Here is a 27,428-nt window from a genome sequence, read left to right as displayed (position 1 = left end):
AAGTCCTTAACCATGAGACAGGAAAATACAGGCTGGAATCATGACAACATCACCTATATATTAATGGCACTTGAGCAGTACTTTTCATTTCCTGAAGATGATGCTGTAGTCCTCAGTGTTGTTTGCGTCCACAGCAAATACATCTGAAGAACTTCCTGTACTGCTGTCTGATCTGTACAAGAATGAGGCGAGAGGAGCTGAGTGACTTCATGACATCAATTTAACCTCTGAAACTCATCAATCATAGTGGAATTGTAATAAACAGGTAACAAAAAAATGTGTTTTAAGAGACTTTCTAAAGTAAACACTGATACTTTACTTCCATATACTGTTTCTTGAGAGAGTGAAATGGTTTTCCTATATAGAGCAGGATCATAAAATGGCTGAACTAAATAGGGGGAAATGGAAAATAGACAAAATGGAAAACAGCTTGAGAAAGCCAGGCCTAAAAGTTTAAAGTCATTTTGGAGTTTGAAAGCAATAATGCCATGCAGTCAGACATACAGAGAGACAGAAAGTGTCTGTTTAAAATTGAATTTCTGACAGTAGGAGTTTAAATAGTTTTAAATCTTAAAACTTAAACATTCTACCAAAGACATTGGACTAGGTGCACAAGATGGCGCCGGTGAGCTGCAGCTATGTGCGCATGGTTACTTCCGCTTGTGCCCCTCTGGTCTTAGCGATGCTTGCATTTGGTGCTGGAAGAAACTTAAATATGAAACTTGGCTAGATATAATAGATTCTTTTTGATTAAAGGTCCTCTAAGCGATGTCACGCGTTTTTAGGCCAAAACATTTTTTGTCACATACAGCAAACATCTCCTCACTATCCGCTAGCTGCCTGTCCCCTGAACTCACTGTAAAAAAACGCGGTCTCTGTAGTCGCCACAAGCTCCAAAAACGGCAACAAAAACAAACTGGTGCAGCCTGGACCACGAAACATAATAAACATGCTCCAGCCAATAACCGACAAGAATGATTTTAAATGCACATTCATGACTGTTTCAGGAAGCACGGATGGGAGGGGGGGGGGGAGGCGGACGGAGGGTCTAGCTAGCCTCTGTTTTGTTTGACAACACTTCAAACGTCAACAGGAAGTTACTCCACTCAGGATCGCTTAGAGAACTTTTAAAGAGAAGATGGTGTGTCTCAATGTGCACACTATCCACCCTAAATTATATTATATAAAAATATTGTCATTGTATATGCGTATGCACCATAAGTTCGTTAATTTATTCGAACTCATGTCATTGTAACTATATATCTTAATTGTTTTTAAGTGATATAACAGATTCTATAAACAACTATAAGAGATCAATTTCAGCTCTCCCCGGCACTCTGCACCGGCATAAAGCGAAACTGGAAGTGTATGCGTACACTCGCTGATCGAAAATCCAAAATGGCGGCCATAGAATAACACAAGACACGTCACTCATATTATTATTTTGAATGGGAGAAAGTGCAACGTGCAATATGGCGGATTAAGTCCCGCCTTCTAAATGAGAGACAATCGCTGATTGGTAAAGTCATCACGTCACTGCAGCGGCCGTTAGAAGCTCTGGTCAGATGCTCGCCTCCGAAATGAGGCATAAGAAACGCACATTTAGGACTGCGCATACGCATTAGCTTGATTCAGCCTGAAAAATACTGTTTTTGGTCATGATTTGAGCATTTAGAAACAAAATGTATTAGACAGTTGTTGTCAGATTTTATTGGTGATTTCAAATATGAAATTTAATTGAAAGCTTGGAAAACAGCTTTTTGATGTTTCCTCATTTAAAGAGAAGCTGCACTTGGATGCCCAAGAGGTGTTTCAAAGATGGCCGCTGAGTGAAATGACTTGTCTTAAAGGGACTTTGATTCCATCACATGAAGGAAATGGAAGAGTAGTAACAGACATTTCTCTATAAAAGACATGGATTGACAAAATGACAGGAACTCCATGAAAACAACTGTACTAGTCTTTCATATTCAGTTTTGACGAACATGGAAGCAAATTGAGAGAAGATTGACCTCATTATTGAGGACACAACAGACCAGGAAGATGAAGGTTCCCTGCTGGGAGTTCAAGATCAGGAAGAGGATCTCCAACACCTTACTGCCATTAGTGAAGAAACCCAGAATCCAGGAACAACCAAGAACCACAAACTGAGCAAGTGTTTTAAATACCATAATCCTGTAGAGGAACAGAGAGAGTTAATGTGTCACTATTGACTACATATATTTTTCTATGGATTGATCAAATCATAATGTTTACTTGGTTTGTTTCATCTGTGAAACTTCAGCGTTCAGATTTTTGAGAGTTGAGTTCAGCCTGATGGTGATGCAAATGAAGAGAATCATGTTTAACTGAAAAGTAGAAAATGAATACTTAATCACCTTGTTTTCCCTTTAATATAAATTAAAATCATGAGAAATAAGAAATGTGCTTACTGCTAGTATGACACAAACAGGACCCAGAAAACTCCAGATAAAACCTTTATCCATGTTAATCCAGCAGCTGTTTAGAGGAAAACACAAGATCTAAATTAATTTGTAAAAAATACTATTTCAGGTGTTGACTTATCTCTTTAATTATGTTTGTATTTATAGTGTATGTAAAGCTGTACTTTTATCAGATGGCAGAAATGTCACTAAAGCTCTGAGCCACTTTATTTCCTTCTAATCAAATTAATTTTAAACACTAACTCACTGTTCGCTGCCGTAGCCTTCAGGAAGCAGCCCGACAGACACGCCCACCACAACCAGAGCAACCGTATATCCAATCACACAGAGGAATCCACTGCTAAGCACCTCCCTCTTTTTGGAGCTGATCTGTGATAGGTTCTTCACACAGATGAAGAGCAGCACAGCTTCAATGAACATCCACACAAAGCCAGAGAGAAAGAGGAAGTGCAGCACACCTGATATCACGACACACGACACCTGGAGACCAAGAGAGACGGTTATGATGATTCTCAGTAGCCACTTTTCCACAGTCGGGCCATTATGAGCCAGGGCTAACAAAGTGCCGGACGGGGGACAATAGCTTTGGACCTCAAGCACCGAAGCCAAAATCAAGTTGCGTTTCCTCTGTCTGGCCAGTAGCCCCGCAGCCCTACCCTAAAACCTGTCCTTAACAGGTTTTCTATGTGACGACATCACAAAACCTCACCGTTTCATTAGATGACTGAAAACTAGCTAGATTGCAAAATGAGCGTGACAGAAGTGAACTTTTGGACGGAAGTGAACTTACAACTCCAGCATCGATATTTGACCAGTGTATTACAATAAAAAATGTTACAGTGACAGTAATTTATAAATTAATTTGTGTCAGTAGCCGAAAACAACTCCATTAAGAGTTTTCTCCATTAAGTCGTCACATTTCCTTGTAAAGAGAGAGCATTTCTATTATTTTTCCACAAAATTATGTGATCTGAGGAGGTTTGAGAGATCTCTACCATGTCATTATACTATTATCCTTCTAGTCAGAAAACAGAGTTTTTTTAGTTAACCGGAGTGCGTGTTTTTTTATGACATTTGCGGATACATTAGTCCAGTATCAACAAAGGCACAGGGAAGAGACAGATAAAATATTAAACCTAATAAATACATGATTATAATCATATATGATTTGTCTAGGTTCCTTATGCAGTCTCTGGTAATTTCCATAATCATATGTGTAGCATCACATATGAAGTGTTTGGTTCCAAAACGCTTTAAATCCATTTTGATCAAAATGTGTTTTCTTCACCAAGAAAGTGGCAAGATGAAAACCACTATTTTCTGTTTCAAAATTTCACATAGCATCTTTCGGTTATAAAAACATTAAAAATTCAAATCTAGATATGAAGAGGTCGCCTTTGGCTTGCTTAGTTGGGGACACTTGACATTTGATATTCAACAGTATTTTTGACATTTATTCAACAGTGCTTCTGATCTGCCTGCATTGACACTATTATCAGAGGTGGAGATTCCAGGGGTCAGAAAGTAAAAGTCCTGCCATATTTTTATTCCACCCACTGAAGCATTAATGAGATAATTAAGTGATAAATTGAGTGATGATTGAGCATTATTGAAGACACCTGATGATAACAAGCAGAATCACCAAAGGAGAAAATCACTATTTTTAAGCCACCATCATCGAGGTCAGGGTTTGTTTTAGTTGAGCTCTTGATCCTTGACTTTTTAATATTAGATTTTGTTTGGGCAGTTTTAACTGCATTAAAACCAACCAGACAAGCAAAATTAAAAGATGATCAGGTGTTGGTTAAGTTTGTACATAAACGTTATTTGATCTGAATCACTGAACTAATTTAGAGCTCAATCTCTGAGTTAGTTTTACATTATTGATTACAGCAGCACTGTGATACTGCAGAAGATCAGCTTATACAATACAGATTTTTTTTTTAAAAAAAAAGGTGTCCTTATCACAAATAAAAAAAAAAAAATTAGGCACACACAGACATCAAGAATCAGCCTGTGAATCTCAACAACGGTGACAAGCAACATATTCTGATCAACAGATCAACTCTGAACATTAGAAAACAAGCTACTAAAAGTCACAGAAAAACAGCAAATTTTTAATAGTGAGAATAAATGAAATTACTAAGACAATTAAGCTCATAATTTATTCATGCAGCAATGCATGATGGAAGCCATGGATGAATTTTGATTGGTGGCTCCCAGAATGCACTGCAACATGCTTTATGATGGCCACCACTGTTGAGATTCACAGGATGATACTTGATGTCTGTGTGTTTAAATGAGCTCTGCTTTTTTTAAAAAAAAATCAGAACTCTTAAAAAAAAAGTGTATTGTAAAAGCTGATCTTCTGTAGAATCACAGTTCTGCTGTAATCAATAATGTAAATCTAACTCAGAGATTGGGCTCTAAATGAGTTCAGTGATTCAGATCAAATAATGACTATGTAAAAAAAAAAAACATAATCAACAACACCTGGTCATCTTTTAACTTTGCTTGTCTGGTTGGTTTTAATGCAGTTAAAAGTGCCCAAACAAAATCTAATATTAAAAAGTCAAGGATCAAGAGCTCAACTAAAACAAACCCTGACCTCAATGATGGTAACTTAAAAATTGTGATTTTCTCCTTTGGTGATTCTGCTTGTTATCATCAGGTGTCTTCAATAATGCTCAATTATCACTCAATTAATCACTTATTTATCTCATTAATGCTTCAGTGGGTGGAATAAAAATATGGCAGGACTTTTACTTTCTGACCCCTGGAATCTCCACCTCTGACTATTATTTAAGAGCTGCTGTGCAGCCAAATTATGTACCAGTAATCAATGTAAAGCTGCTTTGACACAATCTGCATTGTAAAAAGCGCTATATATCAATAAAGGTGACTTGACTTGACTTGACTTTAAAAGGTTTGTGATAAAAACAGATTTTCTTCCCCCCAAAATGCAATAAATCCATGACACTTTTTTTTTTCAAAATACAATTAATCCATCAGTATAAAAGTTATTTTCCATATTGAAAATACACAAAGTAAGTTGATTCACTTATATGACAGCCTCTGAACTTTGCGAATACTTAAATAATAAATAAAAATACATTCAGCCGTCGCTCCCAAAATAAATTCAACGAGTCATCTTGTTAATGTTATAAATTAATTATGTCTCCATTTGTTATTACTGATTAAAGAGTAACTGCCGCCACCACACGATTAAAATAAGCACATTTGCCGAGTACATTGGATTATTGTATCAACCAGATACAATACTGATTTTGGCGGAAACTCATTTTTTTAAAAATGCCGTGTTTTGGAACCAAACTCTTTAAATATTTCTGCCTCATATGATGATCATAATCCCCATCAGATCTCAAGGAACAACATTCACTGGTGCCTGAAAGTGAGTTTTGGACTGAAAATTGTTTCAAATGTCTTAAATGTTGAAGTTAGCTGCACTGTTAGACCTTGCTGTAGAAAAAAGGCCACATTTTGACAGCAACAAACCATTTTCCATTAAAACAGTAATATACTGTAGAAAATAATACATTCTGGGTAATATTTGTCATTTTCAAGAAAATAGCCTACAGGAATATACTGTGAGTTAACATCGCTCAAAGTCGACACTCAGAAGCTGTGTTCTAAATCACACCCTATACTGTAGATTGCAGTACATAACTGGCAACAGTTTTGCCAGTATTTTACTGTAAAAAAAAAAGCCCGGCAAGGTCTAACAGTGTGGCTGATATAACATGAGAAATGAGCAGCAGGTTGACCCTCTCCTGACTCAGGTAAACTCTGCCTTTGTTCATGACCACTCCTAAAGCCCCAGCTGGCCTGCTTTGGACCAAAGTATTCGACGACCAAAAACCCCTTCATGTTGGCCCAGAGGAAGTCCCGATGAGGCCCGATCAAGCCCCAGACATCACAGTGGAAACGTGACTGGCCCTGGCATGCACTAGCACGCTCACTTTTGGCCCGACAGTGGAAACACCCTCAGTGTGGCTGTGCTGAGCTGTAGGGCTCCTTCATCATTCTCACCTGATGAGGGCGTATGAGGCTCAGGAACTGTTGTGTGAGCAGGAACAGAAGGTGAGCCAGCAGAAGACTGATGCAGATGTTGATTCGAGCCACATTATTCACTCCAGGACTCCACTGACAAAGGGCAAAGGTCAACAGGGCCAAACTGAAGAACACCAGCCCCACGATCACACACACCAAATTCAACACATCCAGCAGTGAGTCGCTCTGAGAAAACATGTCAGAATACATGAGTGCCAAATCTGTGCTGTTCTTCAGTGGTCACTATAAATGTTCTCGTACCTCTGGTGGTCTGCTGGTTTGCATGATGAGAGCGAATGTCGACAGATGAACACAGGAACACACAGTGTAGCTGCTGTTGGTCTCTAAAACAGAACAACCATCTACAATCCACTCGCTGATATTCCAGTACACACAGGACAGAGAACCGCTGGGGTCGAACTCCTGCAGAAAGAACATGAAGAAAATATTACAAGACTGAATATTAGATGTTTTCAGATGTTCATCAGTTCTCAGGTTGGACAGAAGCACATTTCAGTCTCTCACTCTGATGTGTTTGAGGGTGAAGTTGACTGGTTTGGTGAGTTTAGTGTTGGTGGTTTTGGGAAGAGTAGCTGAGATCACAGTGGACATCATGGTTTTAATCGTGTCATTTGATGTGTTGAAGAAGTCGGGCTTCAGTAGATTCTCCATTGTGTTGAAGCTCATGAAAGCCACAGCAGCTGATCCTGTGTGACAGAAACAGAAGCTTACATGCAATACAATAATAAAACAACATCAACAAAAAATAAAAAAAGCAAATGTGGTTTAGTGACAATGATATGACATTTCTTTCTAAGATTTTTTTAATCCTACAGAGACATTTCACATACTTTCATTGTTGTTCTTGGCGATCCCAATGAGATCGATGTCCACAGAAGAATTTGTTGTGTCAAGTCGAGGGATTTTATTTAATGCAACATTTGGTCCAACCATGAAGACTCGTCCCTCTGATTAAAAACAAGCAGTTGTGTGCTATATTAATTTATTTACAATAGTTAATTTTTTATGAAAGTACAATTAAATCATTCAGTTTGCACAAAAGACAATGCAGATCTTCTGCTGTAGAATCACAGTTCTGCTGTAATCAATAATGTAAATCTAACTCAGAGATTGAGCTCTAAATGAGTTCAGTGATTCAGATCAAATAATGATTATGTGAAAACATAACCAACATCTGATCATATTTTCTCTTTGTGTGTCTTTCTATTTTTCAGTTGTTCATAAACATATTAATGGAAAAAGTGTCATTACACTGCATTCAGCACAAACTAGGCTACCATGATATGTGAGGAACATGTATGTATACATGTATACATAGGAATAACGTTTATGCTTGGTTATTGAAAAAAAAAAAAAAAAAAAAAAATTAAGTCACTGAAATACAAATAATACAAAAAAAAATCAAATATGTGTTCACAAGACTTCTGGGTATTGGAAGTTGTAGACTATAATTTTTGCTTCAAAATGATGTAACATGTTGATGTTGATTAAATGTGATTAGTCAACTAATGGCTTGAACAACTATATTCAATGAGAAAAAAAAAAAAAAAACGTATTTCACATAGGCCTATTTTCTATCCAGCATGTCACAAAGGGTATTCTGATTTGAGCCCGCGCTCTGCTCACATGCTGACACACACACACACACACAACTTTGTGCGATTGCTTCAGAAATCGGCAGGTCGAAAAACCGTGTTGTATATCACTCCGCACGATTTTCAGATAAACTCACTCGTGACTTGAGCGTGAACATACGATCTTCCGACCATCAGAATTCGCACCGTGTACGCCCGCCTTTATTGCCAGAGAAAATATGATCTGGGCTGTATTTCCCAAAAGTGTTGTAAGGCAAAGTTGATGATTAATTTAAGCTTTGGGAAGCACAGTCCCAGTCATGATGTTTGTGTTTTGATGATGACATTCTCATCATGAAATGACCTGATTCATTGGTAATGTCCAGCATTGTTAACCTGTCATATAGATGTTATATTATTATTTCTTTATAGTAAATCTCTGTTACAGCTTAAGATTCAGCAGAGCTTCTATAATCTGAAAAAAAAAAAAAAGGAACACACACAAATACAGACATCAAGAATCATCTTAGGACCCTAAACAATGGTGACAATCCAACAAAATGCTTCATGTTGCAGTGCATGATGATCATAACTCATCCATGCCTCCCATTTCGCTGTTGTTTTGTTGTGACAGTAGCTTGTTTTGTGATGTTCAGAGTTGATCTGTTTGTCAGTATTTTGTATTTATTTATCGTCACCGTTCTTGAGAATCATATGCTGACTCTTGATGTCTGTGTGTGTTTAAACACTGAAGCTTCTGTGCACAGAATTTTTTTTTTTAATTGTTCATATTGCTGTTGGATGTCTAGCTGTAAAATCACAGGACTACAATCATTAATACTAAAGCTACACATCAAGCATACAGTCAGAGAATTAGCCTCTAAACGACATCAGGCCATTACATGATGATAATATTATCATCAAAACATATTGTGACCAGATCATATGTTCTCTGACCATAACAAATGTGCTTTACAAACACAAAGTTGGAGCAGCCAGAGAAAAACTAATTACAAAAAGTAAAGCATCAAGAGCCCAACTAAAACAAACACTGACCTCTTTCATGGTGACTTGTAATGAAACATTCCATAAAACATTAAATGACACTTTTTTTCTTTCCTTCAGTGATTCTGCTTATTAACATCAGGTGTCACCACTAATTGTCAATCATCACTCAATCAATTAATTAATTATCTTATTAACTTTAACACTGCTTCAGTGTTACTTTAACACCCGGTAAGATGGACTCATATGTACACTTTGGGGTGTTAATTTAACACTGGGGATTTTGCTGTGGATGATTAAACAACTCCACAAACAGTATTACCAGCTTCACTTATTACTAATCAGATCACTTTATTTCTTTCATTCATCAACAGAAGTTTTTGAAAATTAAAAATTAACATTAACAAGATGTTGATGTTTTATTGAAAATGTTCAGTTCAGACACTGATGAACACCTGATAAGCAGAATCACTGAAGGACAGAGAAACAAGACCAGAAAAAAAAAAAAGAGGATGAGCAGAAACACAAGAACTACAACTGACTGAGCCACAATGAATACAGACCTGCCAACATGTACGCATTTTGCCTAGCGGGTACGCATTTTGACCTCAAAGTACACTCGTACGATTTGTCGCTCTGTACTACACAAAAACCTGTCCTCTGTGCACGCATAGTAATCAAATCCAGCAAAAGAAAGAGTTCGACCAATCATAGCGCTGGGTTCATTTTCCCAAATAGCAAGCGGGGATGACTGACAAATGCGTACGGCCTATCAATAAAAAGAGACTTCAAATTGAAATTCCGCTCGATCCCTCCTTCCACTCCCACCGTCTGACAGTGACTGAATTCTCAAGCGAGGACAGTACAGCAGTCATGGTACTTCTGACTCCTTAAGGGAAACGGTTATAAAATGCTAAAGTAATGCTGAACAACAAATCTAAATAAAATTGAAATCGCTATATGGCTTAGTGATTATGAAAATGTTGTGATGTGTGACTGACTGACAAGCGCGAGTCTGGAGAAACAGGCGTTTATTAATTTATTCTATAGAAACGTATAGCCTACATGTGTCGCGTTATTGTGTTAATACTAACTAAAGTACCTAATTATGTACCTACTATTTTGTATGAAAACTACCACATTAGTTATTTATGCATTTAAAAGTACCGTTGTCTCAGTGTCTCTCTCTCATAAACACAAAGGCGCGCGAGCACAGAGAGAGGGAAGATCATTGTAAAATGAAAATTGCCGTGCTTGGTTTAAAATTTGTTCTTGCTTGTGTTATTTTTTTTGTCACATGATTAAAGGTGCCCTAGAACTTTTTTTAAAAGATGTAATATAAGTCTAAGGTGTCCCCTGAATGTGTCTGTGAAGTTTCAGCTCAAAATACCCCATAGATTTTTTTTAATTCATTCAACTGCCTGTTTTGGGGCATAATTAGAAATGAGCCGATTCAAGGTGTGTGGCCCTTTAAATCTCGTGCTCCACGCCCACGGAGCTCGTGCTTGCCTTAAACAACATAAAAAAAGTTCAAACAGCTAATTTAACCCTCAAAATGGATCTGTACAAAGTGTTTGTCATGCAGAATGTCTAATCGCATAAGTACAATGTTTATTTTGATGTTTACATTTGATTCTGAATGAGTTTGAGGCTGTGCTCTGTGGCTAACGGCTAATGCTACACTGTTGGAGAGATTTATAAAGAATGAAGTTGTGTTTATGAATTATACAGACTGCAAGTGTTTAAAATGAAAATAGCGACGGCTTTTGTCTCCTTGAATACAGTAAGAAACGATGGTAACTTTAACCACATTTAACAGTACAATAGATTTAGAAAGACAATTTACAAATATCACTAAAAATATCATGTTATCATGAATCATGTCAGTTATTATTGCTCCATCTGCAATTTTTTGCTATTGTCCTTGCTTGCTTACCTAGTCTGTTCATTCAGCTGTGCACATCCAGACGTTCTGCCCTTGTCTAATGCTTTTCATAATGTTGGGAACATGGGCTGGCATATGCAAATATTGGGGGCGTTCACCCCGACTGTTACGTAACAGTCGGTGTTGAGATTCGCCTGTTCTTCGGTGGTCTTTTAAACAAATGAGATTTATATAAGAAGGAGGAAAAAATGGAGTTTGAGACTCACTGTATGTCTTTCCATGTACTGAACTCTTGTTATTTAACTATACCGAGGTAAATTCAATTTTTTAATCTAGGGCACCTTTAAGGAACGACTCAAAAACCCGAAAGACTCATGAAATGAACTAATCAATTCTCTTTCCGGCTCAGACTGCATTGGTTTAGCATATAGGACTAGCGAGCTGGCAGTGGTGACGGCAAGAGCACGTAAGTGTTTTGCTTAATATCTTTTCTGGGTCAGTTGCTTAGTTTATTCTTTGCTGCTAGGAAGGATTTATTTTGTATCTGTGTTTGTCCTATTTTCTACCTTGACTATAATTGTATTTTAATTGTACTTGTTTAGAATAACAGGAGTGTTTGTACGCCTTTAGTTAGTTTCGGTTTGCAGCCATTCACGGGTTTAGGCTTTTGCAATGCTAATTTGCAAGGTGGGCCTGCCTGTTTTCAATCACGTGTTAATAAGCAGTATATTAATTGTGTGTGCACGCTGAGCGTTCAGCCTCCTTGTGTGAAGACCGACTTGGGTAAAGACCTTCGACTCTACCTGTGCGACTCCACCGAGCAACGACACCGGTAGGCACTTAAGTTTCTTCCTTCCTTTCACACTTTTCCTTCTTCCTCAGCATGTGCTTTCAACACATTCCTGTTGTCTCTCGGTAACGCTCCACTAACCCACGTAAAAGGCAGCGCAATGCTTCTAACCTGCTCCGTTTACTCCTCTTCTAACACTAACACTCATCTCTCTGTCTTTGTGGGTCTATGGAATTGTCAGTCAGCAGTTAACAAAGCTGACTTCATTCCAGCCTTTGCTACTAATTCTTCTCTTAATATCTTGGGCTTGACTGAGACCTGGATTCGTCCAGAGGACTCAGCAACCCCTGCCACTCTCTCTAACACTTTCTCTCATACCCCTCGCCAGTCTGGGAGGGGTGGGGCCACTGGTTTTCTCATTTCTGACACTTGGAAATACTCAACTCATTCCTCTCTGTGCAACTACAATTCTTTTTAGTTTCATGCTATTACAATCTCAATTCCTGTCAAAATTCATATCGTAGTAATTTATCGCCCCCCAGGCCAACTTAGTACCGTTGTAGAAGAACTGGACATGCTGCTGTCCTCATTCCCAGAGGATGGTAGCCCACTTGTAGTTTTTGGCGATAAAAACATTCATCTAGAGAAGCCATATGCTTCAGAATCCCTCTCTCTTGAAGCCTAATCTTATCTCACAGAAAGGTCTTTCAGGGTTGCCTGGAGAGGGGAGGTATCCAAAGCTCATCAACTGACCACAAGGGGTTCCTCAGGGTTCAGTGCTTGGGCCTATCCTCTTCTCCAATTACACTACATCACTTGTTCCCATCATCCAGGCACATGGTTTCTCCTACCATTGCTATGCTGATGACACACAACTCTTCCTTTCATTCCATCCAGACGATCCCTGAGTAGCTGCACAAATCTCAAGCTGCACAAATCTCAAGTCTGGCGGACATCTCGGCATGGATGAAAGAACATCATCTACAACTCAACCTGGCTAAGACTGAGTTTCTCGTCTTTCCTGCCAATCCGACTCTAAATAGTGATTTCAGCATTCAGCTTAGCACATTCTCGCTTACTCCATCAATTTCGGCCAGAAATCTTGGAGTAATCCTTGATGACCAACTGTCCTTCAAAGACCACATTGCAAAGACAGCTCGGTCATGCAGATTTGCACTATTCAACATCAGGAAAATCAGGTCCTTTCTAACAGAACATGCAACACAACTTCTGGTCCAGGCTCTGGTCATTTTTAGGCTTGATTATTGCAATGCTCTTCTCGCTGGACTGCCATCATGCACAATCAAACCTCTACAAATGATTCAGAACGCTGCAGCACATCTTGTCTTTAACAAGCCCAAACGTCACACCTCTCTTCATCTCTCTACACAGGCTACCAATCGCTGCTCGCATCAAATTCAAGGCATTGACGCTTGCTTACAGATCTACCACAGGCTCAGCACCCTCCTACTTCCACTCACTCTTACAAGTCTACACTCTTACCAGAAGCCTACGGTCTTCAAAGGAGCGAAGGCTTGTGGTACCGTCACAGAGAGGCACGAAATCACTCTCCAGGACATTCTCATTCACTGTCCCTTGCTGGTGGAATGATCTTCCTGCCTTCATCCGGAATGCTGAATCCCTGGCAACATTCAAAAGTTGAAAAATCATCTCTTTCATGAGTACTTAACCTCATCTTAAAAAAAAAAAAAAAAAAAATTCTTATCCCTATCCTTTCACTTCCTCTCTATTGTAGCTTATGATACTCTGAGCACTGCCTATAACTTTTATTGTGAGCACTTCTTGTCTATTTGCCTCGTCATGAATACTCGCTTGTTGTATTCCTCACTTGTAAGTCGCTTGGGACAAAAGTGTCTGCCAAATGAATAAATGTAAATGTATTGGTCTGTCACGTGATTAAGGAATGACTTAAACCCGAAGCCTTGTCAGACAAGAGGTGAGGTGAGCTTATCATAAACTGAAGACCCAGGTAAAGAATGAATGAATCATTTCTGTATATTATAGCATTGTAGTTTTGTATTGTTTGTAGTGTGATTGTCATGATCACCAGTAAGAGTGCCCTCTCAGCCACTAGAGGGCACTCCATCCCGGACTCTCATTTCCACCTGTTACATGGACTACAATTCCCATACACACTCACCGGACTCATTATCCAATGTCATTACACCCAGCTGTATTGTATCATGTCATTATTGTCTGTCTATTTATATTGAGCTGTTTCTGTCTTTGGTTGTGGTTTGTTGTTTAATTTCATGTGTCTCCTGATTCCCTGGTTGTCTGTTTTGGTTTTTCTTTGTGTTATTTTGTACCTGTTTGTTTGGACTGATTTCATGGACTTTGACCCTTGCCTGCTCTGTGGATTACGTTTTTGGATTACCCTTTAATAAATCTCTGCTGCACTTGGATCTACCTTTTGTCTTTGTGTTTACCGTGACAGTGATCAACGTTTGCTTAAGTAGTAGATGTGTTGGGGAAGTAACACATAACATTTTAATCACATTTTGCTGAAATGAACGAAATGACTCGAAAAAAAATTTGTTCATTTTGCTGAATGAGACTCAAAAGTCCGAGTCAGTAAAATGATAATAACTTCCCATCACTAGTGTCTATTCTTTGATTTCATGGGTATTTTGACTTTATATTTATTGATTATATCATGTTTGTGATTCAACAGTATAAGATCAAACAATGATTTAATCATCAGTTAATCAGTTCTTTATATATTGAAGCCATATAGTGCATAAAACATGTTGAGCTCCTGCATCACTTAGACACACACAGACATCAACAATCAGAATAAGAATCTCAACAATGGTGACATTTAGAAGTTTTATGTCACAGTGCATGATGGGTGCCAGCATAGTACAAAACTCCCAACATGCAATGCAGCATGAATAAATTATACATCTGAATGGTCTTTTTTATTGCCACCATTGATGGATTAATGTGCTGATTTTTGGTATCTGTGTGTATCTATATGATGCTGTAGCTTTGTTTTTGCACATGGTGTTTAAAAAAATCCTTTGTTGTAACTGATTGTTGTTGGAACTCTTACTGTTTCACAGTGGTGATAATGTAAAATTTTAGTCTGTTAATAATGTAATTCAAGAGATTAAACATGGTATGAATTCAGTGAAGAAAACTCTATATCTTCCTCAATACATAACTATCAATTCTCAATGATCACTTCTTTTCTCACATTTGTTTCTGCCATAACAAATGTGGCTTGTACAAACTGTTAAGGCAAAGGTCAAGAGCTCAACTAAATCAAATGCTGATCTCCTTAATGGTGACATCAATCCAAACATTTTCAATTAAACATCAACATCTAAACTTCTGTTAATTCTCAATAAGATCTGTAGAAATAAAGTCAATCTGGACAGTAATAAGTGTAATAATGTGTAATGGCTGGAAGTTAGTTGTAGTTATTGTGTTTCTGCTTCTTCGTCTCTTTTTTTCTGTTCTTGTTGTTCCTCTTCTCTTTAGTGAGTCTGCTTGTTAACAGCAGGTGTTCATCATAAATGCTCAATCATCACTTAAATATGTAAAACTTAATTATTGCAACACAGCATCAATGTTAATTTTACTCTTTGTAGTGTGGACACTAGAGGAGGTTCCTGTGGAGTTGAAAGGGTTAAAGTTGTAAGAGTTTTAATTTAGTGCATGGTATCTTTACAGTAACATACTGTAGTTTACAGTAAATAACTGTACAATCAACAGTGTTGCCAGTATTACACCGTTCAAAAGACCTTGCTGGGCTTTTTTTTACAATGTCAACTCAGTATATTCCTGTAGGCTATTTTCTCAAAAATGACAAATATTACCCAGAATGGATTTTCTACAGTATATTACTGTTTTAATGGAAAATTGTTTGTTACTGTCAGAATTTGGCTGTTGGTCTAACAGTGTACTCTAAACAACATTAATAGGGAGATGTAACACCAACTAATAACTGTTTTTCCACTTACCCACAGCATCAAGAGTAAAACTGATATTGCCACTTGTGTCTGTCGGCTTCACCAATGTAGAGATGAGTTTCTCGCTGGTTTTTAACATACTGTTTCCTTGGGAGGCGAGTTCAGCTGGGCTGACTGATGATGATGATGATGATGACTCTAAAATGTTCTCTGAAGCGTTGAAGGCCATAGTCAAAATGTTTGTCACAGTCTAGTTTATTGATCAGATAAATAAAGTCACAGTAAATGTCAACAGAGCCAAGAAGTCAGCACTGTTTTGTCAATCAATTATCTACATTATGTAACTGACAAATATTTGATTTTATAATTTTTCTCTTGAAGACTTACAGTCACAGAAAGCACTTGAGATGTAGAGATGTTCTCGATCTGCTCAAGTAGATTTTGGAAACAGTTCGGACTCTGAAATCCCAATTGTGAAAGCAGTATTTGTTGAGTTTGATCATGTTTTTCAAGATTAACAGGGAACCAAACATGTATTGTTACTGTACTGAAGAACACTGTGATGTTAGTACAGACACACAACACAAATCTATCAACAATAAACAGAAAAGCACATTCATATTTCACATAACAGATATGCACATTTAATTACACTACTCTTTGGACTAATTAGCTGTTTCTAATCCAAAGATGCAAATTTAACTTGAGCAAAAAAAAAAATAAATAAATAAAAATAAAATATCACACTCTTAGAAAGGATGTGTTAAAACTGACTCAAACTGTGTTAAATTTTTACACATCAATGGGTGAGTTTAGAGACAACACTTGTTGTGTTAATTCTGACACATTGATGATTTTAACACAGTGAATGTGTCAGGAAGGTTAACCAGAGGTGTAGTCAAGACCAGACCCTCCAAGACCGAGACCAAGACCATTCAAGAGGGAAGTTAATGACTTCTCTCTAATAACTCAGTTACAGCAGCCAAACAAAATGTAATATTAAAAAGTCAAGGGACAAGGGCACAACTAAAGCAAACCCTGATCTCCATGATGTAGACTTAAAATTGTGGTTTTCTTCTTTGGTGATTCTACTTGTTAACATAAGGTGCTCGTCATGAATGTTCAATAGTCACACGATTAATGAATTATCTTGATTGAATGGACTTGTTTTGGTCTTGGAAGGTCTGGTTTCGTCCACACCTCTGGTCTTGAATGGTCTTGGTTTTTGGAGGACTGGTCTTCACCTCTGAAATGAACACAACGTTGTGTAAATGTGTAATATTAACACATTACAGGTGTTCTTGGCTGCACAGATTGTGTTGATGTTGTGAACAAATACACAGGTTGTGTTAATTTTAAAACTACACATAATATGTGTAAAACAATTACATTATTCCAACACATTGTTATTCAATATTGACACAAAATATATAAACTAGAGTGTTACACATAATATGTGTCATTTTTCTACACATTTCTTCTTATAGTGCACCATTTCCATTCCATGTATTCTAGAGAGCAACATTTGCCAGTTCCTGAAAAACTGGCTCAGCACTTCAATAATAAAAATGGAAGCTGCTGCAACCAGACATGAAACACAAAAATAAATGCTGTCATGTCATCTTTTGTTTGGATGCCTGATGTTTATGATTGTTTGTAACAGGTTTGGGAGGTAATCCTACTATCCTTTTGATGACAGGCATTTCAGAATTACTAAAACAGAATTTTAGATGCTGTGTGATGAAACTGATTAGTTTAGTAATCACATAATTGTATGCAATATCCCAAAATTTGCATTAAATACATGAATGGCAACATGACTATTGATAGGAGCTGTGAGTTCAACTCTAAAACTTCAATTTCAGAAACTCAACTTACGGTGCATCCGTCCTGCAGTGTTATATTTATACCTGCCAATGACAGAAATCAGAATGAAGACAATCTGCAAATGAATATTCAGCAGGGTCAGACAAAAACTTTGGAATATAATCTCAGTCCTTGTATCCATTTGTAGTGTTTTATTATTTTGAACTTAGTCCAGAGTGAAAGTCAGTGTCTCAATTTAAGGCTGTTATAATGTTGCTCCATTAGGATCAAAACTCATATTACCAGCACATAAAACTATCAGTAAGAATCACTGTGTTAAACAATATTATTAGATTAGCAGCAGTCAGATTTTTAAAGAAAGCAATTATCAAAAGTAAAATGATGGATGTGACCATAAAGGTGGGAATGAAGAGAAGTTGCCTCTTTTTTCCCATATATGGACATAAAATCTAAATCTATCTTAGCTCAGTCTATTAAAAAAAATGTTTAAAAAACATAACACACTTATTCCTTATATTTACCTAGAAACACACTCACACATGTTCAATTCTACAGATCCACAAACATTCAGCCAAAACACAATCCAACAGAGGAAACATCAGACTACATTACCAGCTGGGGTCGTCACTGGTGTGGCTGTTGGAAAGGTTGCACTGATGTTAGTAACAGCTGAAAAAAAATAATAATAAAAAATAACGATGATAATGAATATCAATGACAAATGAAAATAAATAAAATGTAAATATATTTACCAATTAAATATATTTGCCAATTTGCCTGACCAAGCCTTAAAATTGCCCATAAAATTGCCAAGTCATATATAAGGATGTGTTAATTAATAACACATTTATTTTTTTGTCAATTTAAGTTGATCATGTGTAGAGAGAGAGAGAGAGAGAGAGAAAGAGAGAAACAACACTGTGTCCAACACAACATGTGTTAACTCTCATCCAATCACATTGATGCTACGTCACTCCACAAGCTGTTAAGCAAGTTTGTGCCTCTTTCTTCATTGGTGGATAACTTGTGTTCATTTTGACACATTCATTGTGTAATGATTTTAACACAGTAAATGTGTCAGGAAGGTGATCTGCTGTTAACAAGCAGAATCAAAGGAGAAATTCACAATTTTAAGTTACCATCATGGAGATGAGTTTTTGCTTTAGTTGAGCTCTTGACCCTTGACTTTTTAATATTAGATTTCGTTTGGCTGTTGTAACTGTTATAACACAGATAAGTAAAGATAATCAGATGGTGTTTGTTATGTTTTCACGTAATCATTATTTGACCTGAACTCATTTAGAGCTCAATCTCTGAGTTAGATTTACTGATTTATTATTGATTATAGATTATTGTAGTGATGGTCAATTTCAAAACGCTGCTTCTTTTATTTCAAATCAGTGATTCGGAACGTGTATCAAACTGCCAAAGTCACGTGATTCCAGTTAACGAGGCTTCATTACGTCATCACTGTTTCGAAACGTTTGAAAACATTTGTAAATTTCAATGGTTCACCGGTAGAGGGCGATGATAAAGTGGACCCATGAATCATGCAGATTCCCTACTGAACAAGTGTCTGTGGGCTTTACCCTATGGCTTTACCCTTTTTATACATTTGTAGATGTTTTAATTAGACATTAGAATAATTAAAATGAATAATGGTAGTTATTAATCTCTTATTTGCCTGTTTGGCTTGAACCATGGAAGAGAGAAACAAGCCTTGATAATTGATAAAAGAACAAATATTATACAGACACTCTATATTTAATCTTATTAGATGACTAGTTAATTGCGTTTGATATTACTTTCAATAAAACTTTTGCAATACATTTGTAAAGGGGTAATTTTAATGCATGTTTGGCCTGAGCTTTGTTGCATTTGCATGGTTCTGACCACTAGAGGTCACCGTGGAAGTGTGTCAGAGTGTTTCGAAGCCTACACATTACCGCACATTTGCTTCAACTGCTTCAGTGTTACACAAAGCTTCAATCTACCCATCACTACATTATAGCAAAAGATCAGCTTTTTCTATATAATTCAAAGGTATTTCTTAAAAAGTTGTTTTGATCAAAAAAAAAAAAATCAGACACACAGACATCAAGAATCAGTCTGTGAATCTCAACAACGGTGACAAGCAACATATTCTGATCAACAGATCACATTAGAAAACAAGCTACTAAAAAGGCACATAAAAACAGAAAAAAAAAATAGTGTGAATAAAGGAAATTACTAAGACAATTCAGCTCATAATTTATTCATGCAGCAATGCATGATGGGAGCCATTGATAAATTTTGATTGGTGGCTCCCAGAATGCACTGCAACATGCTTTATTATTCTCACCGCTGTTGAGATTCACAGGCTGATTCTTGATCTATGTGTCTCAAAATGAAAAAAATCTAAGATTAATAAAGTCAAGGGTCAAGAGCCCAACTAAAGCAAACACTCATCTCCATGATGGTAACTTAACAATTGTGATTTTCTCATTTGATTCTGCTTGTTAACAGCAGATCACCTTCATGACACATTTACTGTGTTAAAATCATTGACTCAGTGAATGTGTCAGAATTAACAGTGTTAACAGAATTAACAGCAGAATTAAGTGTTGTCCCTAAACTCACACACTGATGAATTTAACACATTTAGAGTCAGTTTTAACACATCCTTTCTAAGAGTGTGTATTGCATTCATTTTAACTGGTCAAAAATAGCACATCTATGACACAAATTGTGTGATTTATGTCACATTAGTGTGTTAAATATTTTAACACATTGCCTGTGTTAAGAAGAATAACACACTGGTTGAGTTAAAAAAAAGTAACACAAAATGTGTTGTCCTTAACTAGACACACGGATGTGTTAAGATATAACACAGGTTGTTTTCTGTTTTAAGAGTGTGCCCTCCATCTGCTACCTATCCCACTGAAAATGAACTGGGATCTCATGGTTGTACTGTAGCCTACCAAGTAAAATGCACCCCTGACCAAGGGCATACTGTATATTAATAAACAATAACGAATAAGTAAATACAGACAAGCTGGACAATGTGCCAAATCAGCCAAGCCACCGGGATTTCACTTTTCCCAGCTGCTCAGGATGGCCAGTCCGGACTACCTTATATTTAGCACAGTTAATATATTAATAATAAAAATGATAGCACTTCAGGTGAAAAAGGTCATCTGTGTTCAGTCTTTTAAACTACCCCTCAACATGCATGCAGTGTAAATAAAACAGTTACATCAATGAAATGATAGTAGTCCGCGGCCACACCCCCGTGCTAATGGTACAGTCACGGCGCAAATGGAAAGACGGAAAATGGAAAAACAGAAAATCTGTTAGATTTCATTTGTTCAAATGATTGTTTCTAAAGTCATAATTTAGCAAAAGTAAAATTGAAAAAAAGGGGGAGAAAATGGCAAATATCCATTGACGATGTAACCGAAAAACAAGAAAAAATCGTTTTTTTGCAGTCAAGCTTCATGTCGAACCAATTTTTTTTCACTTCTGGGACTGTTCGATTAACAGATGAAACTCCATTAACAGCATTTGTAATATGCTTCCTTTTTTTTAGGACCTGATATGCCACTATGTATGCTTGAAAATAAAATATTGCGTTTTGAATTAACTTCTGATAATAAAACTTCAATTTCTGCATCTGAGAATTTTTTCTTTTTCATTCACTTTTGAGAAGACATGTTGAAATCCTTTGTTTGGTGTCATAATATGATGCCCATATATATATATATATATAGTTGTCAGTCGAATTTAATGAGCGTGCATGTGCGTCCCATTTACTACTGATTGGAATTCATTAACACACACACACATTTCACTATCTCATCTGACATTTACGAAGTATTTGTGAATCAGGAGAAGAGTTTTCGGTAAGGTCTCTTTACGCGCAAATCACTCACATATTTACTCATATATTTACAAATGTTTCATGAATGCGACCCATTATGTGTAGTTTTAAAATGAACGCAACCTGTGTATTTGTTCACAGCATCAACACAATCTGTGCAGCCAAGAACACCTGTAATGTGTTAATATTACACAACTTTGTGTTCATTTCAGAGGTGAAGATCAGACCTCCAAAACCAAGACCATTCAAGATGTATGGTCGAGATCAGACCTTCCAAGACCAAAACAAGACCATTCAACACCAGAACTTAACTTGTTAAAGCTGATCTTCTGCTGTAGAATCACAGTGCTGCTGTAATCAATAATGTAAATCTAACTCAGAGATTGGACTCTAAATGAGTTCAGTGATTCAGATCAAATAATGATTATGTGAAAACATAACCAACACCACCCGATTATTTTTTTCTCTTTGTTTGTCTGGCGGTTAAAACGCAGCTACAACAGCCCAAACAAGACTTTTTATAAAAAAGTCAAGGGTCAAGAGCTCAACTAAAGCAAACGCCGATCTCCATGATGGTAACTTAAAATTGTGATTTTCTCCTTTGATTTTGCTTATCATCAGATCACCTTCCTGACACATTTACTGTGTTAAAATCATTGACTCAATGAATGTGTCAAAATTAACACAATGAGTGTTGTCCCTAAACTCACACACTGATGTGTAAGAATTTAGCAAATCTGAGTTGTTTTTTAACAAATGCTTTTTGACACGTTCTTAATGTCTGTGTTTGACACAGTGAATGAATCAAAATTAACACAAGTGTTGTCCCAAAACACAAGCATAGACGTGTAAGACTTTTTTTTTTTTCCTTTTTCTTTTTTGACAAAAAGATCATTGCAAATTTGATCTTCATGTTCAGAATTAGCACAGGTGTTTTATTTTGTTGTTGTTTTCCTCTTTCCTTCAATGATTCAGCAGGTGTTCATCACTAATGCTTGATTAATGACTTAATTATCTCATTAACTTCCCTCTTGAATGGTCTTGGTCTCGGTCTTGGAGGGTCTGGTCTTGACTACACCTCTGGTTAACCTTCCTGACACATTCACTGTGTTAAAATCATTGACTCAATGAATGTGTCAGAATTAACACAACAAGCGTTGTCCCTAAACACACCCGTTGATGTGTAAGAATTAACACAGTTTGAGTCAGTTTTAACATCCTTTCTAAGAGTGTAATATGCTGATTTGCTGCTCAAGAAACATTTCTGATTATTATCAGTGTTAAAAACAGTTGCTTAAATATAAACACAGACATCATGTATGTGTAGAAAAAGCTCATGTAAATACAATTACCTGCACAATATGTTGAACTGCAGACAGTTGGTTTAACCAGCTCATAGACATAGTAATTGCCTGGACAGGCTTTGACTTTAATGGGATAAGACCCGAAAAAGCAGCAGTAATTGTTCCAGTGACCGCAGACATCTCGAGTGACGACTCCATCCTCAACTGTTGGGTGTCCACCACGTATCCACAGTGTGATATCAGTGCCACAGCTATACTGAGCAACACACGTGTCTGGGATATAAGCATTCCAGCCCTGAATAACAAAGCGATACCAGCCGCTCCAGGTGACAGAGGTGTCACACCTCCTGAATGAATCATACGTATTACTGGTTGATCTCCATGTATCGTTCAGCACAGTGTAGTTGTAGCAGGGGTCTGCAGAGAGATAAACACCAATATGAAGTAGTGTCAATATAAATATATTCACAAAATACAATTCCCAAATGCATGACTTAATTGATATGAACAAAGTGTCCAAAATGCAAAAAGTTGTCACCAGTTTTAAAATGTTTACATTTCCTGCATTTGAAAATGGTCACATATTTGTAAATCCCTATTTTTAAGCCAAAATAAACTGATGAAAAAAAAAGAAGTCCCATCAGATGTGTTTCTGAATCTGGCCAATCATAACAGGCCTATGAACTCTATGACTAAAGCTTCATGCATCATCTGTACAGGGTGGATGAATCAGACATGTCATTCCATCACAGCGGCTGATCAACAGGCTCTGCTCTAAATGAGAGCAGAATTTCTGTATTTTATAGTTCTTTATAATTGAAAACACAATGAGAATTGTGTTTGACAATAAAGTGTACCATATTCAGAACTATACTGTACATTGTGAATGACAGCCAGCAACACCTGAGAACATCTACAGGGTTCATACATTTCTACCAATACATGTCCATGACTTCGGAGGCAAATATTCATGACCTAACCCTTCATGAAAAGTCTGTAAATACATGTAGAATAAGAATAAATATCCATGTTTAAATTTACCACAGTGTATCAAAATGAGAAAAAATATAAACATTAAACATTTCTAAAATAAAAAATCCTAATTTTACAGAAAATTACTGGGATTTTTTTTCCACATGTTATTTTAATTTGTCAAAACTGTAAAATTATCTCAGAATTAACAACTCAGTTGTTGTTTTATGTATTATGACACTGATGACAAATTACAGTAATTCATTTTTTTCTTAAATTACATTAAATTTAAAAAAAAAATCAAATTAATACAATAACAAAGCACAAGATAAAATAGTCAAATGACTAGCAGCAACGCCTGATAAACAAAAAAACATAAAATTAAAGCAAAATCTCTTTATTAAAAGGGGTCATATCATGAAAATCTGACTATTCCCATGTTTAAATCCTATACACTGGTCCTGGAGTGCAGCAGCTGTCCTGCACAGTTTATCTACAACCCTGATCAAACATACTTGAATGTCTCTAGGATTACTAATGCTCAGAGGTGTAAAGTCCAAGGGTTGGAAAGTAAAAGTCCTGCCATATTTTTTATTCCACCCACTGAAGCAGTGTTTAAGTTAATGAGGTAATGAAGCTTCTTCAATATAATCTAAAGGATTTCTCAAAAGCTGTTCTGAAAAAAAAAAAAAAAAAAAAAAGGCACACACAGACATCAAGTATCAGCCTGTGAATCTCAACAACGGTGACAATCAACATATTCTGATCAACAGATCAACTCTGAAAATTAGAAAAAAATAAATAAATTACTAAGACAATGAAGCTTATAATTTATTTAAGCAGCAATGCATGATGGGAGCCATGGATTCATTTTGATTGGTGGCTCCCAGAATGCACTTCAGCATGCTTTTTGATGGTTACCACTGTTGAGATTCACAGGCTGATTCTTGATGTCTGTGTCTGTAAACATTTTTTTTTTTTTTTTTAATCAGAACACCTTTTGCAAAAACCTTCAGATTATACTGAAAAAAAGTTGATCTTCTGCTGTAGAATCACGGTGCTGCTGTAATCAATAATATAAATCTAACTCAGAGATTGAGCTCTAAATGAGTTCAGTGATTCAGATCAAATGATGATTATCTGAAAACATAACCAACAACACCTGATCATCAAAACTCTGCATTACAGCAGCAATCAAGAACATCTGTCCCTGAGCTCCTGATATATCTCAGCTGTGTAAACATTATCACTGATCTGTTAAGGGCTTTAAGGAAACATATGAGTCTCCATAAACTCCTGGCATCTGAGCCACTAAGGCCACAGTGGTGCAATTTTATTTAAGAAGGGAATACCCAGAGGAGAACTGGCCCCCCGACTAAGCCTGGTTTCTCCCAAGGTTTTTTTCTCCATTTTTACACCTATTTGCCAGTTTTTTTTGCACCTGATGTCACCTGTTGGAGTTTGGGTTCCTTGCCGCTGTCGCCTTTGGCTTGCTAAGTTGGGGACACTTGACATTTGACTTGACATTTGATATTCAACAGTAAGGTGACTTGACTTGACTTGATAGCAACATTGTGTCAGCCCACATCTGGCTCATGTGGCATGATGATCTGGCCCACATGCTGCAATGAATTACGGTCCTTGTGTGGGCCGCTTCTGTTTGCCAGATCGTGGCCCTGATAGCAGGCCACAGCAATGCCACATGTCAGCCAAGAGCAAAGAAATAAACCAGAACTGGACCTTATCTGAGCCACAAAATCTGTGTATATTAACTATGGAGTCATCTCAGCCTTAATAAGCCTGTTATCAAGCAGAATCACTGAAAGAAGAGAACAGAAAAAGAGACAAGCAGAAACACAAGAACTACTACTGACTTCAGCCACAGCCTTACATGAAATCAACTGAAGATAAAAGACATTAAATCTCTCAAGATCTGATCAAACAACTCCACAAACAGCATTACCAGCTTCACGTATTACTCACCAGATTGACTTTATTTATGTTAGACATCTACAAAAGTTATTGAGAATTAACAGGCGTTTAACTTTCATTTGAAGTCACCATAATAGTGAATAGTGTCTGTTGATTGTTTTGTGGTCATCATGAAATAGCCTGCGAAATGGATCTAGGTCATGTTAAATTAACTTTCTGTAGTAACACAGGGTTTATAATGTAAATGTATTAATAGCACAATACAATTGTTAGATTCAAATGACATCAGACCATTTCATGATGACCACAAAACAATCAACAGACAACCATCAACACCTTGTCATTTTGCGTTAACTTCCTTCTTACTGCAAATGTGTTACACAAACACATTAACAGAAAAGACAAAAATACAGTAAGAGTTAAGAGCCCAACTAATGGAAACACTATTCACCATTATGGTGACTTCAAATGAAACACATTAGAGTTAAACCTCTGTTAATTCTCAATAACAACTTCTGTAGACGTCTGACAGAAATAAAGTCAGTCTGGTTAGTAATAAGTGAAGCTGGTAATGCTGTTTGTGGAGTTGTTTAATCAGATCTTCAGAGATTTAATGTCTTTCATCTTCAGTTGATTTCATCGAAGGCTGTGGCTGAAGTCAGTTGTAGTTCTTGTGTTTCTGCTTGTCTCTTTCTCTGTTCTCTTCTTTCCTTCTGTGATTCTGCTTGTTAACAGGTTTATTAAGGCTGAGATGACTCTAATACTTAATGCACACAGATTTTGTGGCTCAGATTAGGGCCAGATCTGGTTTATTTCTTTGCTCTTGGCTGACATGTGGCATTGCTGTGGCCTGCTTGTGGCTCAGATCTGGCAAACAGAAGCGGCCCATACAAGGACCATAATTCATTGCAGCATGTGGGCCAGATTATCATGCCACATGTGCCAGATGTGGGCCGGATCTGGGCCGACACAATGTTGCTATCTGGAGCGCGAGTGAACACAATCATCCCCTCCACTTCACTACTACAGAATGAGTAGCTTTTTAATGAAGTAACCTTCATTATAGTAATGTGCAAGTAAGGGCTCCCTAACAGATTTTTTTTTTTTTTTTTTTATCCTGAAGAAAAATGCAATTTTAATTGAATACATTTAAAGACAGAGACACTGTTTTTTTTTTTTTTCTCACCCTGCTGTACTGAACCCGTACCGAACCGTGACTTCAAAACCGAGATCCCAAACCGCCATTTTTGTGTACCGTTACACCCCTAGTAAATATATTAGAAAACATTCAGAAAAAAGCCAAAAGAGACACAGTGTGTTACATTACCAGTTGAGATGGTCACTGGTGTCACAGATGGAGAGATGGTGTTAACGCTGCCAGTGTCTGAAAGTTTGGATGAACAGTGATTAATGAACAGAAACACAAATATGATGAATGTGTAGAAAGAGCTCATGAGTATATAATTACCTGCACAGTATGCTAAATTACAGAGAGGTGGACTAACCAGCTCATAGACATAATAATTGCCTGGACAGGCTTTGACTCTAATGGGAAAAGAGCCGTAATAGCAGCAGTAATTGTAAAGCGTGACCACAGACATCTCGAGTAACGACTCCATCCTCAACTTTTGGATGTCCATCAAGTATCCTCAGTGGGATATTAGTGCCACAGGGACCCCACAAAATACACATGTCTGGGATATGAGCACTCATGTTGTTAATGAAGAGACGATACCAGCCGCTCCAGGAGACAGACTTGTCACACCTTAAGACTGAACGATCTGTATTACTGATGGCTCTCCATGG

At 37.1% G+C, this 27,428-nt stretch overlaps 1 protein-coding gene across 1 annotated transcript; it reads right to left on the bottom strand.

Annotated features, from left to right (window-relative positions):
• Positions 1-112: 112 nt before the first annotated feature.
• On the bottom strand, positions 113-27,223 carry LOC137032394 (adhesion G protein-coupled receptor E3-like). Its single transcript, XM_067404150.1, has 15 exons — positions 27,091-27,223; positions 26,950-27,006; positions 22,767-23,135; positions 17,607-17,638; positions 16,116-16,187; positions 15,780-15,978; positions 7,367-7,483; positions 7,041-7,222; positions 6,777-6,938; positions 6,495-6,701; positions 2,692-2,924; positions 2,433-2,499; positions 2,257-2,348; positions 2,013-2,175; positions 113-172 (listed from the first exon to the last, which is right to left on the bottom strand). Exons 1-15 carry the CDS (start codon positions 27,221-27,223, stop codon positions 113-115), a joined length of 2,145 nt encoding a protein of 714 aa, XP_067260251.1.
• Positions 27,224-27,428: the final 205 nt, after the last annotated feature.

Source organism: Chanodichthys erythropterus, chromosome 12, assembly GCF_024489055.1.
Source record: "Chanodichthys erythropterus isolate Z2021 chromosome 12, ASM2448905v1, whole genome shotgun sequence".
In the NCBI taxonomy this organism is placed as follows: domain Eukaryota; kingdom Metazoa; phylum Chordata; class Actinopteri; order Cypriniformes; family Xenocyprididae; genus Chanodichthys; species Chanodichthys erythropterus.
This window is presented reverse-complemented; position numbering and strand designations above follow the sequence as displayed.